Below are 19688 nucleotides of genomic sequence, written 5' to 3' on the forward strand. Positions count from 1 at the left end.
GTATTTGAACACCTGTCCCTGCTTCATACTCAATAACAAAAGCCTTTGTACACTTCTCTTATAAACTCTATGCTTTCCTTTGCATTATTAAAACACAAAAATGTAATCAAACTGATGATTCCTGTGTATTTTATGCATAGTTTCGAGTCTTTGGATGGCTGCTTAGAGAGGTGATAGTTAAGAGGAAGGACTGCTGATGTGTGAGACTAAAGAGAAAGTGAGAGAGAATTAACACAGACCTCTCCTGATGAGCGTTCCTCTGTGGGGGGGCTGCAGCTGGGTCAGGACCCTCTCTGTGGGTCTGGGCTGCTGATTACTGCTGCTGCTGCTTGTGTCTGGACAGAGGGAGTGTACAAGGACTTAAGGATATAATTGATACAGAAAAAAGTCAAGCTTTGCTGTGAAGGTTTTACTTTTGAAAGTCTTAATAGAAAAGTAAAAAAGCATTGATCAAAACTCCATGTCTACAGATCTCTCAATATTTCGCCATAACGGGAGACAGTGTTGCAATTTTAAGATAAAACTTTACATTAAAAAAAAAAATCACTGTATAAAAATGGATTCTTTGAAATGTTACATGTACATTACTGCTTACTTCTGCATCAATGTTTACAGATAACATGCATACAGAAACCACATGAGTCAAAACATGTTTGTGTAAGGATCTCATTTAGTACATGGCAAATATCTGCACCCAATGAGATGATGTAAATATGACAGAACCCCTTGCAACTCAGGGTTTTATATTAAGACATTAGTAATATGTTTGTGACAGTGTAATCCCTTGAAAGGTTGTTTGGCCTAAGGCCGTCATTAGACTGAACCCTGTTTCTGAGATTTGTAGATACACCAGGGTGCGTGTACCTGGAGCTGAGCTGGAGGTGGGCTCTTGGCTGGTGGAGGGAAGACTGGCATCATCTGAAGGCTGAGCTGACTCCAGTTCTGACTGACTCTCCAACGACGCTTCTCCACTCGTCCTGCTTGCACAAATCACAGAACTAAAACCATGCTTAAACACAGACTGCAGGGGAAAGCCTCTGTAATTAAGCTTAAGATTTATTTGCTTTATAACTGGATAACTGTAAAACAAGTTTGAAAGCTGAACAGAACACAGGATGTTTTTGGAATGGAAGTTCACAGCCATAAGTGTGTAACTGACATTATCACTACAGTCCTTTTATTCACTACAACAAGAGCATACAAAATCACTAATGCAACTCACCCTTCACTCTCTGCTTCTGCCATGAACACATCATCTCCGTCGTCTCCAGGAACAGCTTCCCCTGGCACTGTGAGGCCTGCCGTTGAGGTGCTGACCATGGGAACAGACTGTGAGGCTGGCTCAGACACATCAGAAGGCTGGCTCTCCGTGAAAACGCTCACTTTATTAAAGGATACACATTAAATTGGTTAAGAAATTTTCTAATTTCAATTTACAGATCAGTAAACTCTCGATTAAACCTAATTCAGAACCTGAATTAAGACTAATCCTCTTGTTAGAGATAATGGACATTTACCAGAAAACTGTGAACAGTTGAAGTGTATGTACAAATTTTATAATGCAATTCATAGAAAACTAGAAAAACAATGCGGTCACATGATAAAAGGATGAGTTGTGATTGGCTACCTGGTGCTGCCACCTGCAGAGGGGTGGTGGGGACACTTCTGCCTCCAGACTCTTCATCATGAGCAGCGAGGAACAGAGGACTCTCATACATGCCCAGGCCTGACACATACACACAAAATGCAATTTGCTCATTTAGTCATTTCCTGTTAGCTTCCCAATATGTCCCAATATAGATCTTAGCTCTGTATGGTTCTCAAACTTGGTCCTGCATGTTGCAGTTTTCTCCACACACTACACCTATGGAAGGGGTTGTTAATGAGCTTAAAAAAATTTGAATCAGGTGAGTTGGGAGAAGAGGAATAACTAATAGTGAGGGCAGTGGCCCACTAGAACGAGGATTTAGAACCACTGCCTTGGCTAACTGCGAAGTCAACCCACTGTTATCCACAGGACGTTCTTACCTCCCTGAGAGGCCAGCTGACCCAGGTCAGAGTGAGATGAGGTGGTCTGGGGGATCATGTCCTCAGGGGGTCCAAAACGGAACCTGGGGACACCAGCAACTTGAGGAGAACTGAGGAAGATGAACAAAGCAAAGTCATGAGATATAACTGACTAATGTTTCAGAAGATCACACAGTTGAGTTGTCTTAATCTTTTCGATTTATAAATGTAGTTTTATCAGCAGAGATAGAGAGATTGAAATTTGACCCTGAGAATGTTGTGTTGAGGGATGTGTAAAGTGACCAGCAAAATACAAAGAACAATATGTTTATCATCTTCCATCAACCACCACAGACCCCAACCCATCTTCAGACAGCTGCTGCTACTTACTGAATGGCCTCAGCAAAGCCGTCAGTTCGGTGTGGCACCACTAGGGTCGGAGTGCTGGGGACCATCCTGTCATCATCATCAAAGAAGTGTTGCTGCAGAAAAAGCACAAAGTAAACCCTCAGAGTCTGAAATTTTAGAAATGCATAGTATTAAGGTAAATGGAGACCAAGAGTTTTACCATGCTTCCGATCCCAGGTGTGAGCTGTGGTGCACGGCTCATTGATGATCGTCTTGTCTGGCCTGGCTGCCTCTACAAGGAAATTAACACAAAATATCTTTAAATCCACTGACAGTCTAAAAGGAAATTTTGAAACTTGAATAATACAACATCAGAGTGAACAAAGAGATTTAAATGTAAATTTGACGTGAACAACACAATGAATAAGCTTAGGCAAGAAAGAGAGAGAGAGAGAGAAATCTAGGAGTTGGGCGGTAGAGAGAAGAAAGGAATCAGAATGACAAAGGCAACAAGAGAGACAAAAAGAGATGAGAGTGATCTAGAGAGAGGCAAGTGTATCCCGGTTAATGAATCTCATTTGTCTTGAGAGAAACCTGTAAACTTTCTCTAAACCACTCATGTATAGCTGTGCTACCAGAAGCACTGTGTGTTCACCTGCATGAGTGGAGGTCCGAGCTCAGGGATGGGGTGTATATTGAGACGAGGCGGGGGTGTGTGATGTAGTCTTCGAGGGGATTGTGGAAGGCGAGGGCCAAGGCTGGAGGACGTGGTGCTGGATGAGCTGGAGGTGCTGGGGGTCACCTGCAGCTCCCTCACAGGCTCCAACACAACACTGGGCTCCACGGTGCTGACGCTAGCTTCCCCTGCACAGGGTGAGTTCACACAAATGATTAATAAACAAGAATGGAAGCCAGACAGCATCAATCACTATTTGTATATTTTGTTTTTGTTGGATTTTCCAGTTTTTGATCTCTGCCTCACTCTTCCCAATTATCTGACTTTAGTAAATTTAATCATTATTTTAATCTGTGAGTATAAGACTTATTTGTTATAGCAGTATATTCAAAGTGTCTAAACTACTTTGTAAATGAAGGTATCTTACCCTACAGTACAGTAACCTAAAGGCTATGTGACTATGATAATGTTCGGTCAATGTCTACTTCATTTACCATCTGGTTTCACAGGTCCAGTAACATGAAAATTGTCTGCAAGCGTTTGTTGAATGTATAAAATTATTATAACTTGCAGGTGAATGTTTGGGTTTCTTTACCACTGCTCTGAGAATCCGCTTGTTTCTGAATGGAGTCTGATGCTCCCTGACTCTCCTCGTTCTCTGTGCCTGGATCAGTGGCCTCAGCCGCCTAAGATAAAGTAACACAACACGAGAGCCTCTGCATCAAATCAGGCAGCTACGGCCACATACATTTATACACACCAGAGATGTTCACAAGTCATTTTTTGCAAGTCCGAGTAAAGTCTCAAATCTCTCATCACGAGACCAAGTTGAGTCTCAAGTTTCATATGGTTGAAAAGCATGAATGCCTTCTGTTTTCCCGCCCACTTCACTGCATTGCTGTTTCTTATGAGTTGAAATCATGTACAGTACTGTCATTTTTAGCACACACACACTAGTATCAAAACTGATCAGCTGTATGATCATTTTTAAAAGTATATTTCAGTACAATGTGTAGAAACCCATAAATAAAGCTTTATTTTACCAACTGTCTTTTGGCAATATTTGAACTATTATTTTCTATTTATGTTTAGCATAATTTATGACTCATTATTACTTGGCTGTGTAGCTCAGGCTTCTCATCATTCTTCAGTGTTTGAAGAAAAATTAAAACTATTTTATGTACAAGTCTGTGCGGGACCGATTTTTAACCCTGCTTTACGCAATCAGCTACACTGATTAATACAGGAGATTAACTTGGTGCAGCATGACTAATGGAAACAAAAAGAAAGCTGCGGTTCCCTCGTGTGTCTCGCACACCATGGAACAATCAAGGAGAGTGCTTCATGTGTGAACTCTCACATGGAGAATTAGCACATGGCTGAGGGGGCCTTCGACCATTTTGGGCTACGCCACTGCGAGTGGACGTTATTTTATTGTTAAACGGTGTATTTTTTTTTAATGAAATCCAGTTAAGAATAAAAATATTATACCTTTATATTTGTGCTTTGTTGCAGACAGCATTGTAAAAATAAACAACTGTTGGCAGAATTAATTAAATAATTACAAATTAATATGCAGCCTACAGGCTTAGTCCATGTACCACTGTAAATAAAAATGCAGCAAAATTTAAACAATAATTATTAATAAAGTAGTATATAACCAAATTTAATCTGCTGATATCTGTTGCTGTGCGCATGGTGCGGAGGGAACCGAAGGCAGGTCACCAAATGTACAACAAAGATACACATTAAAAAAAAACTAATTATAGTAATAATAATACATAGCATTACACTAAGATTGTTCATGAGTACCAATTCAAGTCGAGTCTGAAGTCACTGTTTGTGCAACTAAAGGTGACTCGAGTTCAAGTCTCAAACTCGAGTCACCATCTCTGATACATACACAGTACCTGTCAAAGGATTGGACACATCTCATTACACATTGATGGAATAGGGCTGTTCACTGTATAGAACTGTCTCAAACACATTAAGGTAAACAGTTCTACAAATTAACTCTTGACTAGGCCACAGCTGTTCAATGAAAACCGGTGCTGACCTCATGAAGCTGATTGAGAGAAAGCAGAGAGTGCACAAAAGCTGGCATCGAAGGCTACTTTGAAGAATCCAAAGTATATTCTAGTTTATTTAACACTTTTTTGTTCATGGCATAATTCCATGTTTTTCTTCAGGGTTTTAATGTCTTCCACATTCATTTACAATGTAGAAAAAAAATAATGAGATGAAATAATGAGACTTCTGACTTGTACTGTACATTCACAATATGTGGAAAATGGCCCAAAACAAATGAAACCCTCTCGGAGTAGGTGTCCAATCATATAACTGGTGCTGTATTTCCCCTTCAGCTTAAAATAGAATGTGTGTACCTCAGCATCATCTCCATCAAATGGCTCATTAACATCTGCGCTGCCCTCATTACTCTCCTCTCCTTCTGCCATTGCTCCATCCCCATCTTCATCATCTTCATCCTCCCCATACTGCAGAGTCAAGACAAAAATAGTGTGTAAAATAATTAGGACCGTCATGTTTCAATTTAAATACTCAAAAATGTTATTGTAATAGACCCTTAAAACTGTCCTTGACATTAATCTTAGTTAAATAATGCATTGTAGCTTCTTGATAAGAAATACTGTGTTGTCTTCGTCAGGTCTATTCTGAAACATCAGAAATAATTGTAGAAATGCTAAGTAAGTAAAATATCTGCTCATGTTTTATTACAAACCAATAAAAGGGTAATGGAAGAATAAACTATTTTTTTCTGACCTGTCCAGCCTCCTCTGCCTCCTCCACCTCCTCACTGTCGGTGTCTGTTTCTATGACGATGATGCTGTGTCTGTGTTCCTCTGCTGTGTCTAGAACGCAGAGCTGTGACTCTGACAGCTGCCGAGACTCACTCACCTGATCCACAGGAACAGACTCGTCTACAGCTTCGTCAGATACAGAGAAGCCCTCCTGTAATATCAGATATTTTCAAAGCTCAATCAACTGTATATATGTTTTTTTTTATTTATTGTAAACAGCATAACATGAGGAAGCGAGGTAGCAACAAAAATCCTTGGCTGTGATTTAGTTACAGGTCACAACTGATCATCAATTAAAAATTTATTTAAAAGGCTTCTTAAATTTTTCAGGAAAAATTGCAAACAGAACCTTGAACAACCCCTTTTCTTTCTTGACATACTTTTTCTTTTACATTTTTATTTTTCAGTTTGATTTTCTGCCACTTATTTTTGAGCAAGTCATGCTCTCCTCACACTCACGTCCCTCTGGCCCGCTACTCAACCAGAGCCAGGAGTCTCTCTACATGTCCCAAATAGCCACACAATTAAAACAACAAATTTGACTGGTATAATTCACTGAAACTATTGCTGTATTAACTGCATTAGTTGTGCACTTTGTCTAGTGCCGCGACCAAACCCCAGATTAACGCAACATGAACACTGATATTTAGTCTCATTTACAGGTCACGGAACCAGACAGAATTGTCACTCTGCCCAGGTCTGGACAGAGGTCTGCCATTTGGTGGTGATATCTTAGAGAATCAAAGCTTTGAAGTAATTCACAAAGACTGAGCCCCCTACTCAAAGTTCAATGGATTTTCTAACAAAGTGATTTAAATACAGCAGATTTTAACTTGCCAGGTGCCAGAATTTCTAAAGAAAACATATGCAAGGTAATGGTATCAGTGCTTTTTCAAAAATATTTTTGATGTGGACAAGAGACTCAGAATGCTGTGGAAAAAAATGTTTTCCAAAGTATCTTGATTTGTGGTAGGGCTGGGCATTTAATCGAATATGAATCAAAATCGACGTTCAGAATTTATAATCAACAATGTTTTCAATATCGATTATATAATTATTTTTATTCTTTTATGTTCTCAAAATATGTTCATGTACTGTCTCTTTAAAACCACTCTACCAAGATGCAGTCATGTGATTCTGCCCCTATCTGCCACATGAATGCAACCAATGCTAAAGCAGACCAAGCGATTTGAACAGCTAGTACCAAAGACTGTTTTGACTTTAGTGAAGATGTCAATGCTGAGGAAAAAAACTGTTTCATTGATCAAAGCACAATCACAAACTAAACATAAACAGTGCTCAAAAAACTAGAGAGGAACAAGCTCCCAACAACATTAAAAAAATATCCCATATTTAATACTGGAGCACATTTACAGTGCAAGCCAAAATAGTGCGAGTGAAAAATACAAAAACAACATAATCGTTCATCAATTGTAATTGTGGTAATATGTACAATTAAACATAATATTGATTTGTGCTCATATTGCTCAGCACAAGTGTGTGGGTATAGTATATTATAAAATGCACTACCACATACTTCACTGGCTTCTGGAGCTTCCTGTGCATCTGCAGGAGCTTCAGCATCAGCGTCATTACTCTCCTCAGCACCTACATCCTCCTGCTGTGGGAAAAATGGCTCAGATTTATTCAATGCAACTTTTCCTATTATACAGCATCCATATCATATCAGGCCTAAACTTTGTGTTCTAATGTCAGTTTCACCTCCTGCCCAGCTCTCTGGACGAAGCGGATCTTTTTTGGCATAGGTTCAGTCAGATCGTCCTGTGAGCTCTCTGTCACTTCAGTGGAACAGTCCAGCTCGTCGTCTCTGACCCTCTTCTGCAGAGAAGAGCTTGTACTCACAGACACTAAAACACAGAGGAAATGAGTCAGATATAAATTCTCTTACAGCAGCTCCTCAAACATCACTCCTACTCATCCCAAATGTATTGGCTGCAGCTCTGATCCAGAAAAATCACTTGTGCACATTTCTTTCATGGTTTCATTTCATGGTTTGGTTTTCTATGGAGATTAAACAAGATCTGCATGCAAAATTAAATGAGAGTGTCCACTTTAAATTAGCTGAATTCACTAAAAGCAAAATCTTGTTAAAAAAAAACTGCAGTTGTCAAAAAGAGTCCACTACTGTTCATTTCAGCTCATTGTGTCATGAAAAGTTAGGCCTATTACAATAATTACAGTATCATTATCTTACAACATATGAACATTTCTTCAATAATTTTTCTGACTTCAATATTGCCCATTGTGTTTACGGGTGTGTTTGTTTACATAAGAATGAATGTATATGCCTCTATTGTGGGAACCTTCTGTGGATTTGTTTAAAAACTTATTTTACTTTATTTATTTATTCATTCATTCATTAATTATCTGTAACCACTAATCCAGTTCAGGGTCGCAGTGGGTCCACAGCCTACCTGAATGTATGCATTTTTTATTTATTATATTTAAGCATGTGTTTATCCCAAGTTATATGTCTAAATATTCTTTTAATAATACATTTTGTTAAAATATGATTGCTCTTTAAGGAATTGTAATTACATTATTATACAGTGGCATAAATGGCATTAAAATAAAAATACCACTGTTTATCACAATTATTGCTGGGACACAGACTACAAAAGTGTCTATTGTGACAGGCTTATGGAAAAACACCACTACAAAGGCCTAATAGTTTAGCAGATTTGCACTGATATGATAATGTAGGTGCCGTGTCGCCTTGCTTGTGTTTAGTGTAGTGACCAACACTGATACCTTCTATGAAGAAGGCTAGGGATCGAAGAATTAGGCTAGTTAACCACACCAACAATATTCCCTTGTCAAAATTTCTAACAGTATACTATGAGTTTTGGACAAATACCAAAGACAAATGTCTTTTTAAATTAAGAATGTAAGTGCACTGCTACCGAACACAGGGGTGGAGGTGGAGGGTCTTTCCATCTGAGAGCTGGGTACTGCCTCCATCACAGCAACTGTGGTGGGGGGCTCCTGAGTGGTCTGCTGCTGCTGCTGGGTGGGCTGCACAAAAGCAGTGGTCTGGCTCTGCTGGACGGTGAGGATGGTCTGAGTGCTCTGAACGCTGGGACTGGTAGAGCGAACCGAGCCGCTGCCAAAGACAGTCACATGCTCCACAGGAGCCTCAGACGACTGCAGAGCTGCAGATGAGACCGGCACAGAGTATCAAACCATTAGAATACAAATTCTATGACCACATGGTGTGCAATGAGGGAGTTTATTTAACAGCTACCGGTGTACAACTGGAGATGACTATGAACTGTGGGAAACTGTGGCAAAAATTGTGAAAAAACCCAGACATTCTGGATATTCCACTCACTAATTTTGTAATTCAGTCAAGTTAGGGCATTTTAGACTCATTTACACACACTCCTGTATCACTAATGAACTACTACATAATTACATATAAACAGACATGTATCCAGTTTATAAGGACAACACTATTAACCCTAGATGAAATTCCTATATCCATCCTCACCCTCTTGTGTTTCAGTTTGAGCGGTGGGCATGACGGTGGCAGTGGGCGTTGCCGTGGTGACAGTGGCTGGCGTGATCATTGGCCTGATGCTGGCTCTGGGGGTGGATTTGCTGCTGGGAGGGGGTTTACTCCCTGCACCAGTTACAGGAGTAGGTTTGATGTTGGCTGTGGGGGGCTCAGTGGTGGTGGCACTGCAGACAGAATATACATAAACATTTTTTCAGAGTCACATAGAAATAAAAAACTCTCACAGGCACACTCCTAGTGGGCTATTCCTAATGGGTTTCCTCAGAATCAATAAATACATGTAGCAAAAATCAATAATTTAGGTCAAAATAATACAATATTTAAAATGGTTTGCGCAAACTGTGTTTTAAAAATATTGCCTGGTGTATTGCAATGTGTAGCAAAAAATTTTGTTGTTTGTTTAATTCAGTGTCATAAACCACATTTAAAAAAAAAACAAAAAAAAAAAAAACAACATTCTGCCAAACTTATAATCTAAAATAACAAAACTGTCAAAACAACTGTCCATTCCCTTGTAGCTCTTTTTAGTATCAGTTCTATGAGTTTACTACCTTCCTCTGTCTGCTGCAGGAGTGGGCTTCAGAGAGATCTGTCTGCTGTCAGAGGGTCTCGCCGGCTCCTGAGTCTGCAACACAGAACAGGCTAATTCACACAGATGAAGTGGTCTCCCTGATTTAAAGATAAGTGACTGATACGTCATCACAGCCACATCTTCCGCTTTACTAAGGCCTTTCATTAGCTAAATTATGTTTTTTGAATAGGTGTTAATTATTAAAACACTACAAAGTTAAACTTACATTTATTGTCTTACTTAAATTTATAGTGTTTTTCCAGCACTCAAAGTAGTTTACATTAGCGGAACATTTAGAACCATGAAGCAATGGCAGCCAATCCATACCAACACGCTTTTAGAAGAGAACTGACAGCACAACTCAGAAAACACACCCTGGACAGTTTTCGTTCACTTTAGCTCCCCTGCTTTATAATTACGATTTATTCCTCTTAAGCATTATTAACGGTTTTATACAAAGTAAATATATATGCATTATTATGTACTTGTTAAAATGGCTCATGTCTCTCATCCTACATGTGTTTGTAATACCTTGCTTGTTCCCTGCTCCACTGGCTCGTCTCTCTGTTCTCCGAGTCTCTCCTGCTGTTCTCGAAGTTCTCTCAGCTCTCTCTCCTGTCGACTTAGTCGTCCTTCATACTGAGACTTCAGTGCACTCATCCGCACTTCCAGCTCCTCACGCTGTTGCTTCAGCTCCTCGTTCTCCTTCACTAGTTGCTCCTTTGAACCTGTACACCACACCCAATCAAACACAGTAAAGTCAAGATGGCTTTACACCACTCCCTCAGCTTCATGGTACCAGAATCTTGTACTCAAGTGATGAGAGAGAAAGAGAAAGCAGGTCTAGCTTGACTCCACTTTTTTTTGATAATTTACCCTTTGATATGGCTGCAGGGATCTTTTAAAGATCTTGATTGAGTGGTTAAAAATGTCTCAGTGTGATCTTTACCAAAAACTCACAACTTTAAGATGATGCTACATCAACCATAAAACACTTTTAAAGTTATTGCAGTAAGAGTAAATAAATACTAAGCTTCTGAAAGGTGCTACTCATATATTGAGAAGTTCTTATTCGATTAGAGCTCTTTTTCTGAAGGCAGAGGTATTGGAAGAGACTTAGCGAGGCGTTTGGAATTTTACAGTATTTCCAGACCTAGGTACTAAATGTAGTTCTAATAGGCCTCGTTTAGACAAGCAGGTTTTTTTTTTTATTATTATTATATTGTTATGTGAACTGAAAAAAGCAACAACAAATCTCTCAATCTGATCCAAGCACCATTTCACATGTGAGAACCAAGGAAAAGCTACTGTGAGTTTTGTACATTTTTTAGTTGGTTCTTTCTTCTCCGTACTCGTTTTCACTCAGTGCTCTTATTTCTCCACGCTTGTTGCATGTAACCTCGTCTTCGCATAAACACGGGTGCAGCTGTGTGATTGAAGACTACGAACAGGGTATGGGACAATTCTAAAGAGTCCGCATTTTTTATTGTAAGGACCAGAATCTAATTTTTTTAAAGGCACTGAGTGAATAAGGCCGCGTCCAGATGTCTTGTTTCTCTGTGTGGGTTCCAGATCCACACATGACTGTGCACATGCACTGAATAAGTTATTTTATATTCATTCCCATTTAGGAACGAAATCCGATTTATCTTATTAGGAGGAACACTGACTGAGAAAGGTGCTATATGAGCAAAGATGACTTACTGTTTAGCTGGTGGATCTTCTGCCTGGCTCCCATGAATGCTTTCTTGGTCTTCTCCTCCTTGTCAGTGATCTGCTGTCGGAGCTGCTCCTCCACCGTGCTTTTCTCTTGAAGCTCTGAACGGAGACGTGAGAGCTCCGGCTGAACCTGACTCAGCTGATCCTGCAGAGTCTTCAGCTCTGTCTCACGCTCCCCTACAGTCTGCACAAGAACATAATCAAATACACTTAACATCCCTGGTCAAATTACAGTTTTAGTTTTTTTCCCCTGTAAAATATTGTTCTAAATCATAAGTACAAAACAATATTTTATAGTTTATTTATTTGTTCAAAGTGGATATATTCTCACCCTTTTCCACAAGGAAACATAGTTCTGGGATCTCAATGAAAGGTCTGACTTGCTTAAGCAAAATACTCCAAAGTGTGTCTATGTACAGAGTACATTCTTGTTGACAGAAAACCTTGATTCCCAAAACTGAATATCTACTTTCTTAAGAGGAACAACACAACAGTATTTTTCAAAAAGACAATGCTCACAGACCAAAGACCACCAGGAACTGTCTGGAGAACAAATTCATTATGTGCATGCTGTGGCCTGGTCAAGGTCCAGGCTTTAATCTCCTGACTTTATACAACTATAATGCATTTCACCTACTCCACTGCCTTGGAAACCCACTAATTAATTAATCAAAACATAATTATGAGCTCAGCTTGGTGTGTGCCAGGCCACAGAGCCCACGTAGATGCCTGTATAACGTTTCCCACTGAGCACACCGCAGTGATTCATATGTTTTCAAAGGTTTTCACATTTTTCACAGTCTAGAAAAGACTGCAACAAGTGTTTTCTCATCTGAGAGTTCTGAGGTTAAGGTATTATTGAAACCACAGTCTGGTTCAAATGTTAAAGGGATTTGCTGCTAAGTTCTTATTTTCTCTTCAGAAAGCCCACACAGCACAGTTTGTACTGACATTTTTCATTAGGCAAACAAATAAAACAGACAAACCAGTACCATATTACACACTGAGGGTGTAAATAGGAGCATGATGCTCCTGGAAAATTACATGTAGGATCCTGATACATTACTGCCATTTGAGAGCTATAAAATACATTTTAATAATAATATAAATATATAAAACTCTTAACATCAATCATTCATTTTCTGTTATAGTTTCATCCTGATAGGGTTCACAAGGCAGGAACACATCCTGAAAAGTGTGACCATTACAGGGTATTACACACACCTGTGTGCTATTTCTCACCACCACTTTCTAAGGATCAGCCTTTTAGCAGATATCACTAACATTAACCAGATAATTTCTTTAAGCAGCATACCTTCTGCAGGTTCTCCACCTGGGCCTCTAGCTCTGTAGTTTTGTTCTGGGCTTGAGTCAGAGAGCTCTTCAGGTTCTGGATCTCCTGCTGTGTCTCCTGCTGTGATTCCTCTGTCTGTGCAGGTTTAGCTGCAGCTTCTGCAACCATCTGAGATAGCACACAAACCATGGAGAGACCAGGAAGGAATATACAGGAATAAACCATAATATTAAAGATGTATATGGATAGATAGTTAAAGATTTTAAGAGTTCATCATTACAAGCTACAAGCCTTAAAAAGCTAGACAAGGCATTACTTTTCTAAAACATGGACTGTTTTTTTTTTTATTTTGTCTTGTGTTGCCTTTGATTAGGAGGGCTTAAGTGACCACAGATCATTTAGCTTGACATTCGAGTCACACCCCTACTGCCAAGGGACCTTTAATGATCTCAGCTGTGTGTCTCACCTGAAGGATGGTGTTTTTTGTTTAGGACAGTATCCCTGCACTCATGCCTTGGGATCCACACAGCCCACAGAGAGAGCGCACCCTGTTGGCTGCAACAACAGTCAGCCAAGCTTTCCTAAAAGGTCTTCATTCCAAGTACTGGCCTGCTTAGCTTCAGTGGATTTGCATGTGCTCGTATTCAGGTGCTATGGCTGCTGAGCCTTATTCAGGCTGAAACACTCTTTAAAGGGAACGTCTAAGAATGTGGACAATTGCAGTTTGTTTCCTCACTCATTAAACAGACACTGGGGCTTCGCAAACACATCAGATGTTTTTCTAGCGCAGACCGACTGGAGAAGCAAATGGTGAGAATCATCTGAATTTTCTATAAAAGGTGTTTTTTGATTACAATCATGAACTAAGCCTTTAAAACGTCAGTGTAAATGGGAGGACCGAACCATAAAATGTAGAACAAGGTGTAAACAATTATTTTATCTAATGAACCATATTTTCACGAAAGGCTTTATTTTATGCAAACACCATCTAGAGAAGGTTTTATCTGGTTAGAAAAGGAGAAAACAACAACAACACAATCCAGAAAACATGAACACACCAGTAGCAGTGTTAATGCAAGTATGTCTAATGTACCTTGTCATGCTGGGCTTTGAGCTCCTCATACTGGGTTTTGTAGCGACGGCCAATCTTCTTGACTTGCGTGATGGTTTTTAGTTTCTCCTGGATGTCCAGATGCTTGGCCTCTAGATCCTTTTTCAGGCCGTCTCTCTCGGTGGTGAGTTTTCCCACATTTTCCTTCAGGTTCTGCACCAGATTCTGCACAGAGGACGCTGACGCATTCGCCCTGTTCAAAACATACACACACACGCACATAGCAATGAATACAAAAGCATAAGTGGACAAATGCATGACCATTAAAAGTTGTGCACACCTGCTCAGCCAACACTACTTAGGTTTCAGCCAACACTACTTAGGTCCTCTGCGGTTGGAACATTGCTGTGAGTATCTGGTTGTACACAGCAATGGGAACACTGAGGTTAGGTGCTAATATTGTATGGTTTTGTCTGGATCATAGATGCCATTTTAGCTCATCTACTATTTAAAGGAGCCCCATCGAATCAGAGAACAGTTCCACTGGTCTACAGCACAGTGCTGGATTAAATTATATCCCTCTACCTTTCACATAACACTGGGCTAAGTTTTTAGCGTCTGCATTATTTCATGTATTTCTATGAGAGTAATTTAATCTGTGTGTACAATTTAATGTCTGTGTCCACAATAGGTGCTTTTAAGTACCTGAAATCACTTGTGGACAGACTTAACTAGAGAACTTCTGTGATTTTCAAGAGCCGCTTATCACAATTTATTAAAGATTTAATGACAAGCATCACAGTCAGCAGGCATCATGAAATGTTAGTGAAAACATAAATGAACAGAATATAAACAGAATTTTAACAAAGATGATATATATTATAATAGAATATTTTATAATTTGATAATATTTTTGAAGAAATAATTCTTAAAACTTCCCACACAGTTGGGAAGTTGGGAAATAAGCGCCTTGCCCAAGGGTACCTTGGCCATGATCTTTCACTCCACACCCCCCCCCCCCACCCCCAGTTCCCAGTTTTCCTACTGGTTGAAAGGATCAATCCAGTGACCTCCTGGTCAGAACTCACTTCTCTAGTACCTTAGGCCTTAAATAGCCTTATGTTACCTGGCCGCCTCGCTCTTTATCTTGGCTGTCTCCTCTGTCAGCTGCTGTATCCTTTTGAGATGCGATTCCCTCTCTGATTGGAGCTTCTTACTCTCCTCCTGATCACTGTCCTTCTGCTGGCTCACAAGTTGCTGCAGGACACCCCCAACACAGTAAGAAGCATGCAAGGAAACAAACACACACATATTTATACATATACCCATTTGCAGGCAAAAACAAAAGCCGCAATTAATTACATCATGCTAATGTCTACAAATTTTTAGCTAGATGGCACTTCACCAGCAGTGTTTAAATTGTGTCTGACTGTTGCTTTACACTCCTACTGTTCAGAAAGGAAAAGGCTACTAACCTGAGTGCGGCTCCTCCAGCGCTTTATATCCTCTTCCAAAAGTTTCTTCTCAGCCTGCAGCATCCCGTTCTTCTCACTCAGCTCAGCATTACTCTCCTGCAGAGGTCTCAAATCTGTCTCCAGCTTACGCATCTGAGCAAAGAGTGAAGGGTTGCTTCAGTGCTTATCGCTGCACTTCTTAATAATCTCATAGTAGTTACTAATTAATGTATATTAAAAAACTCAGTAAGCGTAAATTTAAGGAGTTAAATAAATTCATTTAAAGTTATGGCCTAACAAAAGGAAAAAGAAGACTGTTGCATATTATCACAAATTTCAGTTGCTGTTTTTAAATTAAGTCTGAAACCTTAGGTGAGGTGTGAGGACTTGTGGAAATCACACTCTGTTTTGTTTTATATCTTTCGTATTCATTTCATTCTTATTAGTATTTAATTCTGTTCTTCTTACTCTATTTTATGTAACTTCAACTTTTTATATCAAGCTTTTATTTTGTTATAATTCTACCCATTGTGTTGTCTTGTGGAATCTTATCTTAATATACAGCACCTTTACAAAAACAGCACTTTATAAATAAAAATGTACTTGTCAAATCACCTTGATATGTTCAAACAATATTAAAAGTTTTAAATAGGTGTTCAAAAATGTAATATTTGAAGACATTTCCTTTCCATGTAGAGCATAATGATGATAAATGGTTCCTTGTGTGTCCTGAGAAAAGTGATGAACTTGAGTGTAATGGCCTTGCCTTTGCCATGTTCTGCTGCAGCTCCTGCTCCAGTCTGTTCTTCTCCTCCTTCAACATCTTATTTGTCTCTGTCAGAGTGTTAAGACTCTCCAGTCTCTTCAATTTATCCTCCTGCTGAGCCATGGTCTTCACAGTGGCCTGCAAAATTTATTAGGATATAGAATATTACAGTAGACAAAGTCTCGCAAAAAGATTAGCACTGGAGTTTATCCAGGCAAGCATACGTCACTGATTATATTTATCCAGAAGAGAGAAAAAAAAAATTGAGGTTTAAATCTGATTTATATTGTATGTTACTCGGACTCAATGGATGGAGCAGGTTATGATAATTTTTCCCCCAAAGTGGGGCATTAATCAAGAGCAGCAATGTGAAGCGCCGCTATGTGACAGCGAACAGATCTTGAAGTTTGGACCTCTGCTGGGAGCAGATTTTAATTAATTCATTCATTATCTGTAACCACTTATCCAGTTCAGGGTCACGGTGGGTCCAGAGCCTACCTGGAATCTCTGGGCGCAAGGTGGGAATACACCCTGGAGGGGGCGCCAGTCCTTCACAGGGCAGTAGATTTTTATTTTAATTTTAATTGCCATGGAGCAATAAAGATTTGACAGACTTTGTTACAGAGAATAATTTTAATTAGTTTCTGTGACTCTTCCCTGCTCTCACCTGTAGTTTATCACGTGCCGCTGTGAGACTGTCCTGAGCCTCCTTCAGTTCTTTCTCCAGATGCTCCATACGCTGCATATACCGCTGAGTTTCAACCTGAGCCACTTCGAACTGAGCCTCCGCAATCTCCTTCTCCCGACGCACAAACCTGCAAACATGATTAATTGTCTAAAATTTCATTTCTAACACTGAACACGATTATGTCAATCACATAACTGATGACCGAGTGATGTAAAGTGCTCCAGGTCCTTAGGGTAAGATTACCTGAGGATCTCAAGGATCTGCTCCTGAGTTTTACCGTCCTCGTCTATAGATACGTTGAGAATGCCCTCTCTGAGCGCCTGCTGCTGAACCGTAGCAGCCAACTTCGCACTCAGGCCCTCCATCTGTTCATGCAGCATGTTGTTCTGTTTCTGCAGATCACCTACCCGCTGCTGCTGCTTTCGAAGCTCCTCCTGTTCAGTAAAAGATAAACTGTCAGAATGAGCCCCTGTCTCTTTATAAACTGTTTTTTGTGTGGGACTGATAGCAGCCATTTTCCAAAATCTTAATCATTTCAGGTCATAGAGAAATCTCAGTTAAGAAGCTTCTTACTGTATTAAAGCAAGAGTGCAACCATTGTGACCTGTAAGAGCACTGCAGATACTGCACTATGCAAACTTTGGCAGATTTCTCACTCCTTCTTGATTTCAGGGCAGTGCAGGAAATATTCCAAATCCCATGATTAAAATTTGCTTTAAAACTTCTCCACAGTTATTAATGTGACACTTTTAAGACTCTTTAGAAAAATTTTCTGGTAGAATCAGAAATCAAGTACCAACAACATTTATCTCTATAACAAACCTGCAGGAATAGTCAAACCATTCCTCAGTAGGTCCCTGATCATTTACCTTCAGGCTCTTCTCCTGCTGATCCCAGCTCACACGGCCCTGCCGGAGCTCAGCTGCAGCCTTCTGGGCTTTCTCCTCCAGATCTTTAACGCTGTGTGCTGCTTGCTGGGCCTGCTTCTTCGCAGCCTGCAGAGCCTCCACATCAGCAGCGTGCAGCATCAGCTCCCGCTCATATTTACTCTGAGCCTCTGAGGCCAGCTTCGCCTGTAAGAGGGAGGAAATATAGTTTAAAGTCTTTGCAGTAGAGGTCAGACCTTACTACAGTCAAAAAAACAATAAAACACTAAAGATTATTTTATTTACTCCACTGTCTATACCTGTAAGATAATATACTGTTTTTTATATTAGTTGGTTATATATTTTAATCACTGGTCTTATCAGATGAACGCCTCTGGTTTTTAAGGTGTAAAGTTACTGTATTTAGTTCTTAGCATGTGTACCTGCTGTTGAGACTCCTGTGTGGCGCGCTGTTCCTGAGTCACAGCAGATGCAGCTCTCTGGAGAGCATCCTGCAGCTCCGTCTGCATGTTCGTCACACTCCGCTTCAGCTCCTTCACCTGCAAGTTTGAATGAAGAGAAAGTGATGGATTTTTAGCTGCTTTCTGTAAGCCCATCAAAAGAATTCCTTTCCTAGAAGCTGCAGCCTGTCACTTTGAAGGCTTATGGCTTATAAAAGCAAAATTATCTAGAAATTGAAATGGTCTATCAAAAATCCCAGGTCTGGTGACTTTTACTTAAAAGCCCAGTTAATAAATCTCTCACTTGCCTGTTTTTCCACATTTTCCACAGCTTTGAGTTTCTCCTCCTGGAGCTCCTGCTTCTCTTTCTCCACCTCTTCCAGACGACCCTCCAGCTGCTTGTTCAGCTCCTGAGCTTCCTTCAGCCGATTTTCAATCAACAGCTGCGCCTCATCAGCCACCTGAGGACAGGGAGCAATTTATGAGAGGACTAAAACATGAATGAAATTTATTGCGAAATATTTTTATAATTTGTTTTAATATAAACTTAGCACACAATGTAAGAATGTTTGTGTGTTGGTTGATTATTTCTTTGTTGTAACAATGCTTCTTGGCAATACATCTTATACCGTTGGAAAGCCTGTTAATTTTCCCTTTTAAATGGTGCCACATCTGTAAGGAACACGCATTTGTATGATGAGCAGTAGAACTGAATATGTGGGTTGCACCCATGAAAAATTTGCCATATCTTCTCTGCCTTTGCCAAACAGCTTATTTTGCTGTTGCTATTGAAACTTGTTTTGAGCTTCAGGTTCCCCCAGGTGCTACCAATCAGGTGCTATCGGGAGTGTTTTTGCTGGTGTCTACAACACGTGCACTGGAACCTGAACATGTGGAGGAAAGGTTATGTTTAGCAATGAGTCCAGATTCTGCCTACGGCAGCTGGATCATAGGTTCCAGTAGCTGGATAGAAGACACGAAGAATGCTACGCGGATTGCTGCACCAACAGAGTAACATCTTTTGGTGGAGGCAGTGTGATGGTGTGGGGTGGCATCTCCCTCACTGGAAAAACGAGGCTTGTCATCATTGGAGGTAATCTCAATGCAGAGAGATATCGAGATGAAATTCAGCAACCAGTGGAAATCCCATATCTCCACAGTCTGGGACCAAACTCTATCCTATCTAAACTCTGACCAACACAACCACGTTGGCTGACTTGCGACAAATGCTGGCTGAAGTATGGGATGCCATCCCTCAGCAGTTTGTGACCAGGCTGGTGACCAACATGAGGAGGAGGTGCCAGGCTGTTGTGGCTGGGTATAGTTCTTTCACACGCTACTGAGGCTACTGTTTATTAAATTAAATGTTTTGTTTCTTCAAACTTCAACCATTCAGTCCACCAAGCGAGTCAATGGCAGAATAAGCTGTT

General features: G+C 40.1%; 1 protein-coding gene across 1 annotated transcript in view; it reads right to left on the minus strand.

Moving 5' to 3' along the window:
- The window catches only part of tpra (translocated promoter region a, nuclear basket protein), a 35046-nt gene that overhangs the window by 964 nt on the left and 14394 nt on the right, over positions 1-19688 (minus strand). Inside the window, exons 23-50 of the mRNA XM_066661741.1 lie at positions 18567-18719; positions 18241-18357; positions 17801-18004; positions 17175-17365; positions 16911-17058; positions 16244-16381; positions 15499-15630; positions 15150-15280; positions 14066-14276; positions 12994-13140; positions 11664-11862; positions 10491-10687; positions 9940-10013; positions 9362-9552; positions 8775-9023; positions 7573-7718; positions 7388-7471; positions 5813-6001; positions 5416-5526; positions 3627-3717; positions 3011-3219; positions 2576-2647; positions 2398-2489; positions 2029-2138; positions 1628-1726; positions 1223-1382; positions 865-977; positions 240-335 (exon numbers count right to left, since the gene is read on the minus strand). Of these exons, the coding sequence (XP_066517838.1) occupies positions 240-335; positions 865-977; positions 1223-1382; positions 1628-1726; positions 2029-2138; positions 2398-2489; positions 2576-2647; positions 3011-3219; positions 3627-3717; positions 5416-5526; positions 5813-6001; positions 7388-7471; positions 7573-7718; positions 8775-9023; positions 9362-9552; positions 9940-10013; positions 10491-10687; positions 11664-11862; positions 12994-13140; positions 14066-14276; positions 15150-15280; positions 15499-15630; positions 16244-16381; positions 16911-17058; positions 17175-17365; positions 17801-18004; positions 18241-18357; positions 18567-18719 (4054 nt within the window). The remainder of the gene's footprint in view (positions 1-239; positions 336-864; positions 978-1222; positions 1383-1627; positions 1727-2028; positions 2139-2397; positions 2490-2575; positions 2648-3010; positions 3220-3626; positions 3718-5415; positions 5527-5812; positions 6002-7387; positions 7472-7572; positions 7719-8774; positions 9024-9361; positions 9553-9939; positions 10014-10490; positions 10688-11663; positions 11863-12993; positions 13141-14065; positions 14277-15149; positions 15281-15498; positions 15631-16243; positions 16382-16910; positions 17059-17174; positions 17366-17800; positions 18005-18240; positions 18358-18566; positions 18720-19688) is intronic.

Source organism: Hoplias malabaricus, chromosome 1, assembly GCF_029633855.1.
Source record: "Hoplias malabaricus isolate fHopMal1 chromosome 1, fHopMal1.hap1, whole genome shotgun sequence".
In the NCBI taxonomy this organism is placed as follows: domain Eukaryota; kingdom Metazoa; phylum Chordata; class Actinopteri; order Characiformes; family Erythrinidae; genus Hoplias; species Hoplias malabaricus.